Below are 16,690 nucleotides of genomic sequence, written 5' to 3'. Positions count from 1 at the left end.
AGAAAATATTTGAACGATTGATATTAGAATTTCAGAGCCCTGTAATCCCTTCCGGGATTACAGCAGATTCGGCCTTTGCTCCCATGAAGATGAAGATTACTAGATGGAGTAGATGGTGTTATATGCCGGTTTTTAATATTAACAAACATTACCTCAGTCTTCATTGTGTGTGGCTAAGCTTTTGTGATGACTTAGTTGATGTGTTTGAACAATTTTGTGTGTTTTTTGCTAGTGTTAAGCTCGTGATTTTGTGGTATCAGGATTTATTAGTGTAAACTGAGTAGTATGTGAACTGAATATCGCTGTAAGTTAACTATTTCTGCAATGAAATGGGCTTAGGCCTTTTTATCAAAAAAAAAAAAAATATATATATATATATATATATATCTTACTAAATTACACAAATTTTGAGAGGTTGTTCAGCAATCATGTGAGGCTTAATTTTTAAGCTACACTAATCTGCATCAGTTCGGCAATAAAGTTAAAAAGTAACATTTTTAAGAAAGCCTTGAGCTTGACAAAATGCTTAAATCATGTAAAACCATGTCTTAAAAATTTGAACAATTTTAAAAAAAATGAGCAAAAGTAGCACTAAGGAGGTGAAATTAAGCTGCACTAAGGAGCAACCCTTCGGTGAACTTAAGACTCCTTAGAGCACTAAGGAGCTTTAAGGAAGCCTAAGCTGAACGGTTCAGTGCCAACGGTTGCGAAGTCTGATGTTTTTTTTTTATGGAGTTGTAAGTATAAAAAAAATCCCTTAATGAGAATTATGCAGGATATGAAGTAAAGAACACAGATTCAAGGACAAAAGAAGGTTTAATTGAAGCGCATCCAGAACATTTAAAATAAGAGGAACTGCTGGTGATTTTGGATTTTTTTTAGAAATTAAAAAATTAAATATTTGAAAAAAGGATTGATTAATTTTCTTGGAAAAATAGGTTCAACTGCACCAATAGTACAAATACAGTAGTTTTCAAATAAATTTGTAGTCAAGATGGAATTCAATGTTTCAAAAATACTGGAACTGCACCAGAAACTCTGAATGAAACCATTTTATTGGTATAGTTCCATATATTATTTGAAAAACAATAACAATCAATCTCTTTACTGAAAATTTAATTTTTAAATTTAAAAAAATTATTTTGATTTTGGGATTTCATCCTTAGTCGAATAAATGAAGAGGCATGGTTTTAGTTAATTTCTTTTCTTGTGAGACTTGTTGATTATATTGAAATAGAAAAAAATAATAGACTGGCGATCGTGGGATACGTCACTGATATCACATTAAACACGAGATGCAAAGATGGTTGTGTTTAAAATTTATTATCGGGAAGTTTATTATTTCGACTTTCCCATCCGATAGAAATGGATAAGATCCAAACTGCTGGTTGTAGATCCAGAGGACACATCCACTAGTACAAATGCAGGCTCGTGGTTCATGCTAACCATTGTTTGACATTTCAGATTGGATTTTAATTTCAGCAAGTCCTTTTTCTGTGCTTTGTTTTTCCTTAGTTTAAACCTAAACTCAACAAAGACTTCATTAGCCACAAATTAACTCAATTACCCTAAATGTACATGCATCAAATCCTAACAAATCAACACCAAGCAAAGAATAATATTTAAAAAATGAAGGATAACTCTTTATAATCATAGCAAGCAGCCCTTAAAGGCCTTCCTTAATGATTTTTCGTCCAAATTTCTCCCAATAAATACAAGCTTGTTGATTCGTTTCTCATCGGGGCCCCACGGCTTCCCTGGGCACCCTTCCAGCATTGAATGGACCCCCTATAGAGCAAGCAGATAAAATTAACAAAATGGAATGGATGTAGACTATAGTAGGAAAAAAAAATGTTCTTTTTATATTGTCAAATCCATATCTTGTCCATACAGAAGTAGGAAAAGTAATTCAAAAGAAGTTTAATAAGACCTGGAAAACAAAGCGCCCAGTGGAGTCATTAACAGAAATGACACCCTTCATTCGATAAAGATCCTCTCCTTTCTCATCTACTAACCTCTCCAGCCAATCGTTCACCTTCACCGAACAAAAGAAGACGGGGAAGTGTGAATCAATTTTGTAAAACCAGAGCTGTTAGTTAAGAATTGCTACTCTACAAATGTTGCTGACACCATAACAAAATCATAGTACCTCATCAAGATCAAGCATTCCTTCAGAGACTATGCTCACACTTGTTACAGCTGTATCATGCTTATGTTCATGATGATGATGGTTGTGGTGGTCATGGTGGTGCCCTACAAATTACAAAATTAAAATGAAGAAATTAAGATTATGCCATTGTTATCTAAGATTTACATTTATATTATTCACATAACAGCCCATTTAAAGAGAAGCCAAGTGACACAATAAAATATATACTGATATTTAAGCTACTTAATATTAAGGATAGTTTTGTCAAGTTAATAAATAAATAATTCATCTACTTGAAATTGAGGTCATTGATTTTGTTTTATTGCACTTAAGTTTCTTCATTTTGTAATATACTGTGTCAAGGACTGAGTAAACATGGCTATAATTTCAATATCCGAGAATGTCAGCCTTTTTGCAATAACACAAAGGCCAATAACAGATTTGCAATTTCTTGTTGGTTATAACTACTCTAAAACTCTACCAATATAATAAACATTCAAGGGTCTTTATGTGTGATCGAGTAATATTTGGACTTTGGAGAAAGAAAATACCATGTTCATCATTGCAATGTTGATTTTCAACATGGCTTGATTCCAACTGTACTTCAGACTCAATCCTATTTAATTCAGAACCAGTCATTTTATAATGAGACTAAGCTACATCATCAGCTTCTGTTAAAAGAAATAAGAACATATCTACGTCTAATATTTACATTCCTAAATCATACTAGATATAAGACGAGAAAGCAAACCTGTCAAGATCATAACCACCCACACCTAAAACAAAATTCATATCAACCTCTCCAAATATTGCCTGTTTTATTTGAGCTATTCCATTTATACGCTGAAGCCACCAATAAAAAGCTCTTGTAATTAGATCAGATATAAAAAAAAGGTAAGTAGCTCCAACATTTACAATCTGTTGTATTAAACCTTTATTTTTCTGGCCAATGCATCCAACTCGGCATCACCCACCAAATCAATCTGCCAAGTGCCAACAGAGGATGATAGAAGTAGACCAATGTATTAGTACACAAGTGTTTCAACTGTTACCGTCCTTTTAAAATTTGTTAAAAGAAAATCAATGGTACCAAAGTACAGACCTTGTTTAAAATGATACGATCAGCATAGGAAACTTGTTCAACAGCCTCATTCACAATCCACCTCGGCTTCACCTCATTCAGATGCTGCATGGCATGCTTGCAATCCACCAAAGTGACAACCCCATCAAGCTTCAAATAGCGCGAAACTAGTTCGTCTGAGCAGAATGTCTCAATCACTGGAGAAGGCTTTGCCAGACCTGGATCAATATAAATATTTAATATACTTGTTGATTCTTGTCTGGAGAGCAATTTTAATTAAAAAAATGAGGAACGTGGAAAAACAGTACCTGTAGTTTCTACGATAATATGATCAAACTTGTCTCTCTTTTCTTTAACCAGCTTGAGAAGCATCTTAACCAGATCGCCTCTGACAGTGCAACAAAGACAGCCATTGCTAACCATTACAATGTCTTCTGCTACTGATGAGTGACTGGCAACAAGTGAACCGTCAATATCAACCTCTCCAAACTTTTTGAAACAAAAAAAAAATTACAATGGTCAATTCATACCTAGTTACCATTAATGAAAACATTACGAATAAACTTCTGTAAAGAAAACTTCTTGGGTTGTCACTGCAGTTTTACATTCTCGAAAGGGGGAGCATACATTTCTTCAGCTTATGCCCCAATGAATACTTAAATATGCAATTAAACCTAAACTATTCATCAACTTTGTAACTAAGTCTCAGTTTAATCAATTAACCCCAATTTCACCAAGTAGTCTGACTTTACAGAAAAGAACTATGTTAACTGGTAGTCAAACAAATACATACGAGCAGTGGTATATACCAGTATGGCCCTTACTGAAGCAGGGTTAGAGCATACTTTACATGAACATCTCCCTGACAAATGGGAAACACACAATTACCTCATTTTCAATAACGGCAATCCTCTTCCCATGTTGTGAAGTCAAAATATGATTCAACAGAGTCGTCTGTGGAGAAAGAAATATGTCAACTAGACAACTACAATCCAGTAAGTAAAAAGGAATCTGCATGACTAAGCTGTGAGTCAATTCATAGAATCAAGAGGAACAGATTGCAGACCGCATATTAAAAAAGGCTTAGACTGGGTTGGATCATCCAACTTGGATATAACTAAACAGGTCTTAATTAAATGGATCCAGTGGCAGATTCCACTGTGCACTAATATTTCAATATTTTGTAATTCAGTTTATGGAATGATGCATGACACTCAATTAGACGGGCAATTGTTAACCAAATCAGTAATTAAAAAGCATGACTATATAGAAATGGAAAGAGAACATGAATTATCATGCCGTTGGACTCGTGTTGCTAGTTATTAAAATTAATAGAGGAGAAAGGGCACACTTTTCCAGAGCCGAGGAAGCCAGTAATAACAGTGGCGGGGACACGTGTATCTAAGTCCAGCGCACAAGCAGCCGCCTCCGACATATCCGATGTGGGAGTCGAACTGGAGACCATCGGTCTAGCACCAAGCGGTACAAAGCGGCAATGGGCAAAGAAAGAACTGGAGATGATGGACTGGAGGCTACGAATGGACTCTGAGGTTGTAGGAGCGGAGTTGAGGTGGAGAAGCTGGTCCAGGATTTTGGCTGCCCTTGGTAGAAGTAATCTCATTGCCATGGCTAAAGAGATGAGGAATATAACTGATCTGAGAGGGAGCTTAAACCCTAAGCACAGCCATGGGGTTTTACATGCCGACGAGCGGTACTTGAAAACTTCGATCACTAACAAGTTCAATAAACACAGTACCAAACCTGGTGAAACAGCCATGTTTTTAAATATTTAAAAATAAAATAAGTGAAATAAAATTAAATGATTAAATTTTTTTCAGTTTTTATTTTTTTCTTACTATTTCACATAATAATTATTGTAGTATATAGGAATATATATATATATTTTATCATTGCTATTTCATCTAAGAGCACGATTAAAATACCTCATTGTTTTTGTGCTTTCAAGGCAGACCCACATGAAATTGAATTTTGAGTTTTAATGGAAATCTGTCGATTTCTGAGTCCCACAAATTTTTTTTTAATTTCGAATTAAATTTAAGGTTAAAATTAAAATAAATTTATTGAATTATAATTAGTAATTAAAATTATAAGTTAGAGAAAAACATAAGTTAAAGTATTGTTTTTTTTTATCGAGTATCTAATTAGTTAATGAGTTTAAACTCAATTCGCTATTTTTTTACCCCCCTCGAAAATCAAGAATCCGCCCCTGCGTGCTCCAATCATATCTCACATCCTTATCTCTGTTTTAAAAGTTCATATTGTCGATATGAACTACTCAAAATGATCTCCATATTATATAATGTGCTTGGAAAATTTTATAGTTTTTTTTTAAAAAAAATACTATTTTTTAGATAAGTAAAAAATCATTGTTTTTCAGAAAATTTAGGACCATTCAAAAACAATGATTTTGTACCTATCTAAATAATAGTAAATAATTTAAAAAATATATATAAAATTTGGTCTCTAAACACATTTTAATATGCAGATAATGTTGAACGGTTCATATTGACTTCTTTGATTTTGAAAATAGAGATAATGACGTGAGGTAGATCGGGGCACAAAAACAATGAGACATTTTAACACTACACTTCATGCAATTTGTTGTCATGGAACATTAATATTTAAAAGTAATTTAATAAATATACTTAATTTTTTTTTACTTGTTCAATGAAACATATAGATTTGCACACAAATTTTAATAAAATTGAAGTCTTCTATAATCAAAATTATTAATTTTACGTATTCTTGTTTTATATCCAAAATAAGTAAACTTGGTACGAGAAAATATTAATAGTTGGACAATTGGATTGAGTACAAATTTAATGTTGTGGACCTAACCCTCCATCCATCCGCGTAGTCGAATCTAAGAAATTTAGAAAATTTAAGACGTTTCAATAAAAAAAAATATCAACAATTATAAGTAATTTATGTTTAAATAAAGCTTTAAGTGAAATAATAATAGGTTTTTATCTGTTAAATAAATATAGTTTAGAGTGACTTAGAGCATCTACATCCCTGAAACTCTTTGAGTTTCTAATCTAATGTGGCAGTTTCTAAACCAGTTTCAGGGATGCAGATGAGTTTCTTATTTAGCAACTTTGCTCCAAAGTTTCTTACTAAGAAACCGTTTATAAACTCTGACGTGGCCAAATAATTCGCTGAAATTCTTTTCTCTTGTAATTTATTTGCTGATGTAGCAATTAAGAAACTCTAATTTTGAGTTTCAGGGATGTGAGGGTTTATAAACTTTCAGAGATAAAGTTTCTAAAAATTAGTTAACAGTTATTTAGAAACTCCAAGAGTTTCAGGGATGTAGATGCTCTTAAGCAAGGGCATAGTCCAATAATTTTTCTGTACTATAGATGAGGATCGATTTTACACCATCTACAATAATTTACTCTAAAGTATATAAAAAATTATATATAAATTTTTTTTCTGAAAATTAATGGGGTCAAATTGACTTCCATTTGTTACATGTCAATTTGCTCCTGGACTTGAGATGAACTAAATACTAAGTTGCGGCGTAATAAATTAAAGAGAGGATTTTATGTATTTTCTCAATTTTTATGAAAGTTACGGATGTCGTTCTCTAAAATTCATAATATTATATTTACTCTTATAAATTTAAAAACCCACAAGCTGTGTTGTTCGTGATAACTGCAACTTATTCGACTCACAGCTACATACATGGACAAGTTCTACGAAGAGGATTTACTCTGTTTTTTCTCTGTGGCTTTTGACGTGAAGGACATGCCCAATATAGAAGACTGCATGAAGATCTGGGAACTGTGGGAGAACACAACCTCCCTGGTTTCTCTGGATGATTGCCTGGCTTTCTGAGAATTTATTGGAATGCACTGGAACCTGACTTAATTACGAGAAGTTACTAAACAAGCATGTCAAGAAACTCCCTGTCTTGATAGGCGGTAGCATCTCTCTTGTCAACAAGCTAGATCTATTCATCCCAGATGATCTTCTCCTTGGGAATCTATTTGATAAATCCTTGTTTGTGTGGTTTCCTGCAAAAAGTACGCAGTCCCTTCCCCGGTCGAAGCTAACTCAAATATACATGGGTTTGGGTGTCAGATAATTTTCTGAGGCAGTAGAGAAGCATGAGTCAGAAGGTTCAGACAATGGTATAAATGTGGAATCAAGTGCTAATGTGATAAAAGAAGGGCTACTTAGAATAATTCTTGCATTTCTGGCAAACCCTTGTTTTGATATCTGTGCTACTAAGAGGCATGAGATGGTTGAGTCGCTTCTTAATCTCACAATCATAGAGGCTGATGAACCAGTGAATATGCAGTACAAGATTACACTTTCTGGAGGTAGGCAGTTGGAGGCCAAGAAGACCTGGATGTTTCGCTGGGAGAGAGACGAGTCGAGGCTGTTTATGGGGCGCGCTGATCAAGTGCAAGGAATGGAGGGAAGAATCAAGTATGCGACTTACCTCTCTGACGAGATATCCCAAGGTTTGTTGTATGAGAGAACTGATCTTGGGGATTCACTTGCGGAGCTTATCAAGTTTGGGTACCTGCTGGATTATGATTCGAGTGCTGTGAGTTTTTGTTTGAAGAAGCACAACTTGAAAGTGTTTGCTGAGGACGAGGAGTTTCTGTTAAGGTAAATTAATGTTTATTTTTTCTTCGAGATTTTGTTATGTGTAATAATTTAACTTTTAAAATGGATGGTGTTTTCTTTAATCATTTTTTCCTGATGTTTTTTCTTTGTCGGTCTCCGTATCCATCCTAAATGATCAATTCAACCACTGTTTCCTCACTTTCCTACTGTGTTGCTTAATTAGGTTATGAAGTTCTATGCTGTGAAGTTTTCCTCCTCAATTTTAATTATCAGCATCTTAATTGATGCTTCTATTGTTTTCATTCATGTATTTTTCATATAGGTTCTCCATGAAGCATGACACGAAAGACCTTCCCAGCCATTAATTCTGGCTCGCTGTTTTCTTTTGCTTTTAAATGTCCTTTTGTTATTGTTTTTATTATAGTAGTGGGGCTAATTATCATCAGGATTCTTGCTGTTGCATTATTAGTCATAGTTAATGTTTAATTTAAATTCTGAACCTGATGTATTTTGTTACCAATTCCTTGGAGAAATATGCCATTTTCATAATATCAATATTATCGTGTGTTTTTTTCCCTTCACTTGTGTACTTTTTGAGAAGATTATCTTTTTATATGATGTTTGCCATATTACCATGCTAAAGTTTTTTAACTGTATGCAATGTTTTATTAAAAAACTAAAATTTTGCTGGTAATATCTTTTAGCAACGAAAAGTTTCTTTTGTTACTTGGGAACACCTACTATGCTGAACCAGTTATCGTACATTTAAGTAGCGTCCAAATAATATACATAATTAATCAAAATGATATATATCTTGTACATTTTATCTGAAGTAAGCTTCTTTCGAGCAAGAACAAAGAAAGACTAATGGGAAGTTGTAATAATTAGGACTGTTGAGGTTGAAATGAAGAAACACAGTCAGGCATGCTGCACAACTGCAATATGAAAGTAATGCAGCTCTCCTGTACACATCCATGGTGTTGAGTTTTTATGTTCCAATAAGCCGACATGAATTTTTGAAATTCATGAGAGGTACCGAAAAGCAAAATTTCACATGCTCGAATATCGAAATATCGTCATAAGATGAATTGCACTTCTGACATCATTCTGGTTAAATTTGTCAGAAATAACTAATATTTTGCAGAAAGCATGTTGGTTCCTCCATATACAAGTGTTAAGAGGCACATTGCAAATGCAGACAAATGTACAGTAATTGCTCACCAATTCATTAAGACAGCCAAGGAGAGGTGCTTGGATTTCTATTCTAACATCAATTTAGAAGGGCAACACAGAAATTTGGACTCGTTAGGTATCATTTCGGTTGCGAATTGCCTCAATCAGTCTATGATATGAAGCAGAAGGGGAAATAAAATGGACAACAACGCAACATGAGTGATGGTATTGGTAAGTAGCACAATATCAGCCAAATAACATCTGGTATTTACTAGTGCTACAAATTTTAACTATATTTTTTTATCAGTTAAAATGAAATCATTGTAGTGAAAGAGATGCCGCAAATCCAACTTGTAATAACTGAATTATATTTTGTGACAGGTGCAACTCCAGCTTGCCCTAAATCAGACGTCGGTAAACAAAAACTCAAACCAAATTTTAGTTAATATTCATTTTCACAGAAAGACTCTGGTTTCACCTATAAGTTAATTTCATGCCTTGCTTGCTGTTATATTGCTTAATCATTGCTATCTGAGAACTCAACTAATCCATATATCATCCCTAAGTTTACAGCATGATTATAATTTAATATGTTTGATTCAGTCATTTAGTGTTCATGATTGTCAGTAGTTAAATTTATAATTGAAGCTCAAGATATTGCAAGAATACATACAAGGAAAGTTCATGGATAACAAACTAACAGGTGCGAAAAATATATAACAGACTTGTTGTATTGGATATATCCAGAAAGTATGATATATGTATAGGAGTAATGTTTCAAATGAGAAAATGGTATATGAAAGTTGATGCGCTAGTATATATGGTATATAAAAACTTTCAAAATAGCTAATATTCCCATCAAAGCACCATAATATTCAGATTTTGTGTGTATACCATACCGTCCGGAGAGAGGAGAGAATATGGTTTAAAATGAAAGGGTATATGTGTCAATTTAATTTTTTAAATAAATAAATAAAAGGTTAAATAGATAAAGGGGATAGAAGAAAGAATATTATGTTTTGATGGGGATTTTGGATATTATGGTGTTTTGATGAGGATATTGGCTATTTTAAAAGTTTGTATGGGCACACTATAAATTTTCCCTAAAAGGTAAAGTGGATTCAAAATAACAAAACTGAATGCTCTGAAGAAAAAAAAAATTCATTTATTTTCGAATTCAAAAATGGCAGTTGAAATGTCGAGGAATCCCCAAGCAAACCAATTCTCTTTATCCACTTTCTTCTCTCTCACATCACCTAATTTCTCCTTCCATTGCTTAATTTCCTCCTACCAGGTTTGTGCCAACCAATCTCTTGTAACAGAACCCACTTTCTCCCTGCTGTTTGACCCAAATTTATAAAAATTGAACAAGTTTCCTCTGGTTGAAGAGGCCTTTCATAATTAATGCCAAGAGTTCTTAAAATGGTGTATGAATTTTACCCCACAGAAGGAGATAACCATGTCTTTGAAAATCTCATTGGAATTTGTAAGAAATAGAGACAACATTAAAAAAGAAGGAAGATGGCTGATTGGTAGTTAGAGCAAACTTGATTAAGAAGCAGTAGATGAGCAAATATATTCGAGATCGAATCCTCTGCCCTCCTGGGAGTAAGAAATTCTTGCCTCCAGAGTCACTGTTAGTGAGCCCCAAACTCAAAAATTAAGTGATCTGCTTTCAATATATTCGGTGACTGAAATAAAATTTGGTTGGAGCTTTTAGACGACAAAAAAGTACTTACAATTTTGGTGAGATTTAAACTAACAATTTTGGTTGAATTTATCTATAATTTCTAATACATGTAGGGGGTAACTATTGTATACAAATGAAAGTGTCCGCACTTATGTAGAGGTGATTTTAAAAAGAAATTTTTTATGTATAATTAAAAAAATACGTATATTTATTTAAATCAGAATATCATATTTATTCTTCGAAATATAAAAAACTAAAAAAAACTACTCTATTCATTGTTGTTTCTATTAATACTCATTTTAAATCGATAAAGTTATCATTTTATTCTTTACTATAAAAAATAAAATAAAAAATATGTACATGTGTAAAAAAATGTTCAGTTCTAATAGGCTAGTTTGTGAGGACAAATGATTAATTTTTATATTTGTGACACACACACAAGCATATGCCTAAATGTTGTTGAGTATATGTCACACATAAATAAATGAATTATTTGCCCTTACAAAACGGTCAATTAATAGACTGAATATTTTTCTTACACATTTTAAGTATTTTTATTTTTTTATAAAAGAGTAAAATTAGAAACTTTATAAACTTAAAATGAGTTTTAATAAAAAAAATAAGAATACAACTTAGATAATTTGTGAGTTTCTAAAATTTAAAAGGATAAATATTATATATAAATTTTAAAAGCATAAATATGTAATTTTGAAATTGTGAAGGGTATACATAAAATTCTTTCTTTAAAAAAACAGAAAATAAAATGCAGGCAATTACGCTAAATTTCACTCCCTTTGACAATATATGAATTAAGGAAAAAAATGATCGACCTTTTGCAAAATAACATAGAAAAAAAGGATCGAAGCCCGAAATTTGAATATCTAACTAAAACAAACCCCGTTAAATCGTCTCAGAGAGAATACAAATCAAAAATTTCTGAATGTCAAGGAAATATAAATATTACCAGTGGATAATGAAGCTTCACTTGCTGAAAGTGTTTTGACGAAATAAAACACGAGCGCGGATCAGCGGAGCAAAAAGAGTGACCAACTTGTGGGACCACTTCAACGTTGGTCCGAACAGTCAGATGTGATTCTTGCCACAGTGACAAATGAATTATTTTGGTTCTGTTCGGTAAGGTAAAAAAATTCGTGATTAAAAAATAATTCAGGTACAACTTAAGAATGATTCGAACCAGAGATTTCAGTCCTGCAAAAGAGCAAAAAAAAGTGTTATGGAAAAAATTCACGAATAATTTGTAAAATTCAGAAAAAGTTTATAAAATTCGTGAATTATTCGGGTTTAATTCAGTCAAAGTTCAGTCAACCGAATAATTCGGTGTTCAGTTTGAATTATTCGCAAATAATTCGCCAATTTTGTAACTATGATTATGGCTGGCTGTCAACAGGAATTCGTATTACTTAACTCAAATTTTGAGTTTAGATCCTAACTGTCCGATCTGCTTTGGCACGCATATTAAAAGATTGGTCTGACTTCTGATTGATCGGACCGTCCGATATAAACTAAAATATTTTGTTTGGGGTCTCCTGTCAACAGACCGGATTTGCATTCGGCTACAAAATTTGTTAAGCATTTGAAGGAAGCGAATACTAATTTAATATTTTTAAAATGTGATTTCTAATACATGTAGTTAGTCAGTGCACAGTGAATAAGTGATATACGGATGAATATCGATCGAATATATATACGTACATGCGTGTCTATTCCAAAATAAATTATAAAACATGAAATAAATATAAATTTTAAGACAATTTTAGTTAGAAAATAGAATCTAGATATATATCTCTCTAAAATGACAAGGTGTAAAGCACTACAATCCACTGTTGTACTTGTGTGATAGTATCACTCCAATATATTTGCTGTTTTTCATTGTATGATTTGTTTTGAGTGTGATCAAAATGACATGATTTGGTTTAGTTTGTTTTAGTTTTTGAGACGTGATAACTATATTTTTTTTTAAATCTTGGTATTTTGACCATCGATCACGATATCTTGCAATTGCCAATAGTGTCAACTTAATTTACACAAAATCAAATTTGTACATGATCAGTTGACAAATAAAATATAAACAAGGTTTGTGCTTATTAATGGCAAATTATGTACAAATTTTGTTTTGTCAAGTATAAACTTTATATTAAGTTGATTTTGTACAAGGCTACACTTGTGAGAGTTTTGCAGGATGATGCAATATGCAGTTGTTGGTGGACTAGTCAAGGACGAAATTCTTTTGGTGAGACCAATCATTTCTTTATCTTTTATAAAAAAAATAGTTTTTTTATTCCAAAAATTCATAAATAATCAATTCAATCCAAAAATGAATGTGCTGATTTTAAACTCTTAAACTATGTTAATAAATTTAGACTATGTTAGCTTTTCTCCATGTATAAATGATTCCCTTAAATTTTTTTTTCCTATTTCTTGAGTAAATTGACCATGGTAAAAAAAAAACAATTTAGCTTTTGACTTACAGTTTGAACCTGTCAAACAGAGTCAATTCAATAATTCAATAAGTAGTCTGAATTTTGAGATGCATATGATTTACAAATAAAAACTTTTCATCCGTAATTTTGGAGAGAGAACAATTAAATATTGATAAACCAGTGAAGTTGTTATTTCAAATGAATAAATTTTGGAAAGACATGGAAAGCATGACTTACATTTTTTAACTTCTAATTGACGGTAACATCATACAGGCGTCTCAAGTTAAAAGATTGTGGAAAATTGACCCCTCTCTCTCTCATAACACATCACATTATATTCCTTTTGCTCTAATCTCTTTTGAATGATGAAAACAAAATGGAAGGTCTCTCAATATATACATGAAAGTTTATGCAAGTGCAAATCTTTTTTTTTGTAACATAAAAATATTATATTGTCTTACATGATCAACTAAATTCGAGTAGTAAGCACAAAAATATACTTCCGTGCGAATAATGCACGGGACATTAAAGCTGGGTGCAACTTGGGTGTATGAAGCATCCTACCGTATTAAAATAGCGAATTTTGGTTTCATGAACTTTGTATGAAAGCTTAATAATTGATGTCGTTACTTACTTCACTGGTCATGCTATTTCTTTAATCATATTCTTTGCTTTTCCTAGCATAACTTTGATGAATTGTTAGTTGCAAGTTGTTGGATTTGCATGCAGGGATCTTCATTTGCGGGGCCCCCAATAATCCAATTTTACACAATGATCCACGGTTTTTTAAAAATTGAATCTGATCAACCATGCATCATAATTTTTTTTAATGACATTTTTTGTTAGCGAGGAGAAAATTTTCTTAGAAAAAGGTTAGTGTGACATTTGCAAATTTTTTTCTGAAGGGCACATTTGCAATTGTATTTTAAAAACAGGGTAGGTGTTTGAAAATTTCTGATTCCTTAATGTGGTTAAAGAGTACCAAGTTGAGCCCAAAAGGGAATATTTATAGCTTGTTGGAGCTAGAGGCAGCAAAACTGTTTCTTGCTTCACTTTTCTCTGTCTAAGTTGTTCTCTTCACGGAAATAAAAGAAGAAAGAGCTCAGTTACAATAGCAGAGACTCCACAATTTCTTCTCCATTGAAAGCTTAACACAAGTAAATTCTGGTACTGTCTTCTTTCTGTTTGGGGGCTACAATTAATCATTATTTCTATTTTCAAAACTATACCTAACTATTTTTTGCTTGCTCATTGAATTGTTTTAGGTTATTATTTGTTCCGAGAAGAATGTACGATGAAAATGGTTTTCTCGATCCTTCTGTTGCTTCTAACATGCAACAATCCATTATCAATACTGCCGTTCAGTCGCCAATCTATAACGACCTTAACGAAAGCAACATCATTACCTCATTCTCCATAGAAGATATCTCGCATGACCCGAGTAAGAACCCATTACCAGATGAAGCTGTATTGATGGTTCCGCTTGAATCTTTAGATCAACATATAGACATAAATGGTCATACAAATTTTAATTTACACTCTTCTATTGAAACCACAAATTGGGATCACACATTACAACAAAATTCCCAAAACCACCAACAAGTAGTTGAAGACTATAATGGCATGCAATGCCCAAGTCTTCCATTCACAAACTCTCAATTTTCGGCTACACCCGATTTACTAAACCTAATACATCTCCCGAGGTGCACACCACCTCCAGGATTCTCGGCCGCTCTAAGGCCAAGCAATTATTCATTTGATATATCCAATGAGATTCCAGGAGTTGCCATGGGTGATACCGGGCTAATGCTAAATACCAATGTGTCAATGCCATTGGGGTACAACCCTACTCAATCCCATTTGTTGAGAGATTTGTTTCATTCTTTGCCTAAGAACGGTATTTTCTCGAGTGATGATGAGAGGGATGCTATGATTGGGTTAGGAGGAGATATTTTTCAGGAGATGAATGGAGTTCCATTTGAGAACACCATGTTGGAACGGAAGAGGGAGCTTGGAAGAGGCAGAGGCAAGGCGAATTTCGCAACCGAGAGGCAAAGGAGAGAGCAATTGAATGAGAAGTACAAAGCCCTCAAGTCGCTTTTCCCGAATCCAACAAAGGTGAAACAAAGAAAACTCAACTTCATCTTTGGTTTTTCCTTTTTGTCTATGTTAATCTAGTTTGTTAAAATTATATATGGCAGATTTTTTGTTTACTGACCTCCTTGCTTCTTTCATTGTATGGTACTATTTATGTATAATATGCACATTCATATATTATTCTGTTAGTATTCTAAAGTATATGCTCTATTTGCTGCTGCTTTTGCCACTATTAACTGTTCTTCATATTACCACATATTTGGAATAAGTGGCCTCACAAATTTGAATTGCTGTAATAAATTTATCTTCTATTGGCAATTAAAATGTTCTTATTATTGCTAAAATAAATTTGAATTACTAAATTTTGTATCAGTTATCTTTGTAACTTTCATTGTAACATATAAAGTACATCTCAATCCACATATGGAATTCAAATAAAATTGGTTGCCTCAAATTGCTCAGATGTTTATTTAGAACTTGGAAATAGCTCCTTTCTAGTAGTATGGACTTCATTGGACTGTAATTTATCTAGACCGTCTGATCTGAAATGAACAAGCAGAACCTGTCTTGGACAGTTCAATGAAATTTGTACAATGGGATAGGGGAGATCAACTCTAGAAACTCTATATATATTGTACCTAAATTGATGTTAATTTTGGTTCAACTTTTTTAGTCAGACAGAGCTTCGATTGTTGGAGACGCGATCGAGTACATTAACGAGCTGAACAGAACAGTTAAAGAGCTCAAACTCTTACTCGAGAAGAAAAAACTCGGGAGGAGGGCAAAAATGGAAGAAAACTCTACAGCTGACATGGAGAGTTCGACTCTCGGACCAACTGTTGATCAAGAAAACAACATCAATGGCACCTTGAGAAGCTCATGGCTACAAAGAAGATCGAAGGAGAGTTTGGTCGATGTCAGAATAGTAGACGAAGAGGTAAACATTAGGCTTACACAAAAGAAGAGACCTAATTCTTTGCTTTATGCCTCAAAGGCCTTAGATGAATTACAACTAGAGCTTATGCATGTGTCTGTGGGGAGCATTGGAGATCACCATATTTTCATGTTTAATACAAAGGTTAGTCTCATTCTACAATTTATTTATTCTCTCTGTACGTGATGAATATTATTCTCTGTGGTAGCAATCTCTGCTCATACAAATAAAAAAAGATAGATATGTTTCATATATTAAAAACCATTGAAGTGTTTGCTCTGGCCTGTGGGTATAGATTAATACAACGAACTCATATTATATAAGCTGACTTCTTAAGTGAAGTAATGCAGCGATTTATTCAGAAATCATGCCATTTATGTTCTTTTAGGAATTCTGATCATCTAAAAATTGTGATCCCAATATAATTCCAATCCTTTTGTTTAGCACAAGGTAAATAATCTTTCTTTTTAAAATTTTGTTCTTTGGAAATATAGATATATGAAGGTGCATCCGTGTATGCAAG

General features: G+C 33.0%; 3 protein-coding genes across 7 annotated transcripts in view; 2 read left to right on the top strand and 1 right to left on the bottom strand.

The window, feature by feature from the left end:
- Nucleotides 1-1,506: 1,506 nt before the first annotated feature.
- LOC144558780 (uncharacterized) lies at nucleotides 1,507-4,966 on the bottom strand. 5 transcript variants are annotated; one of them, XM_078307655.1, is made up of 10 exons: nucleotides 4,582-4,966; nucleotides 4,119-4,184; nucleotides 3,539-3,719; nucleotides 3,252-3,448; nucleotides 3,082-3,132; nucleotides 2,901-2,992; nucleotides 2,701-2,765; nucleotides 2,150-2,253; nucleotides 1,931-2,035; nucleotides 1,507-1,788 (listed from the first exon to the last, which is right to left on the bottom strand). In XM_078307655.1, the coding sequence occupies exons 1-10, from the start codon at nucleotides 4,855-4,857 to the stop codon at nucleotides 1,651-1,653; spliced, it is 1,275 nt and encodes a 424-aa protein (XP_078163781.1). In that variant the 5' UTR covers nucleotides 4,858-4,966; the 3' UTR covers nucleotides 1,507-1,650. The 5 variants fall into 5 exon arrangements, with proteins under 5 accessions (XP_078163781.1, XP_078163786.1, XP_078163782.1 ...); XM_078307660.1 differs by having other exon boundaries at nucleotides 3,539-3,681; nucleotides 4,580-4,722; XM_078307656.1 differs by lacking the exon at nucleotides 3,082-3,132.
- Nucleotides 4,967-7,048: 2,082 nt separating this feature from the next.
- LOC144558787 (uncharacterized) lies at nucleotides 7,049-8,363 on the top strand. The gene is made up of 2 exons (XM_078307669.1): nucleotides 7,049-7,874; nucleotides 8,155-8,363. The coding sequence occupies exons 1-2, from the start codon at nucleotides 7,498-7,500 to the stop codon at nucleotides 8,195-8,197; spliced, it is 420 nt and encodes a 139-aa protein (XP_078163795.1). The 5' UTR covers nucleotides 7,049-7,497; the 3' UTR covers nucleotides 8,198-8,363.
- Nucleotides 8,364-14,842: 6,479 nt separating this feature from the next.
- The window catches only part of LOC144558777 (transcription factor EAT1-like), a 2,051-nt gene continuing 203 nt past the window's right edge, over nucleotides 14,843-16,690 (top strand). Inside the window, exons 1-3 of the mRNA XM_078307653.1 lie at nucleotides 14,843-15,254; nucleotides 15,907-16,311; nucleotides 16,662-16,690. The exon at nucleotides 16,662-16,690 is cut by the window's right edge and continues 203 nt beyond it. Of these exons, the coding sequence (XP_078163779.1) occupies nucleotides 14,925-15,254; nucleotides 15,907-16,311; nucleotides 16,662-16,690 (764 nt within the window). The 5' untranslated portion in view covers nucleotides 14,843-14,924. The remainder of the gene's footprint in view (nucleotides 15,255-15,906; nucleotides 16,312-16,661) is intronic.

Source organism: Carex rostrata, chromosome 8 (genome assembly GCF_964058835.1).
Source record: "Carex rostrata chromosome 8, lpCarRost1.2, whole genome shotgun sequence".
NCBI lineage: Eukaryota > Viridiplantae > Streptophyta > Magnoliopsida > Poales > Cyperaceae > Carex > Carex rostrata.
This window is presented reverse-complemented; position numbering and strand designations above follow the sequence as displayed.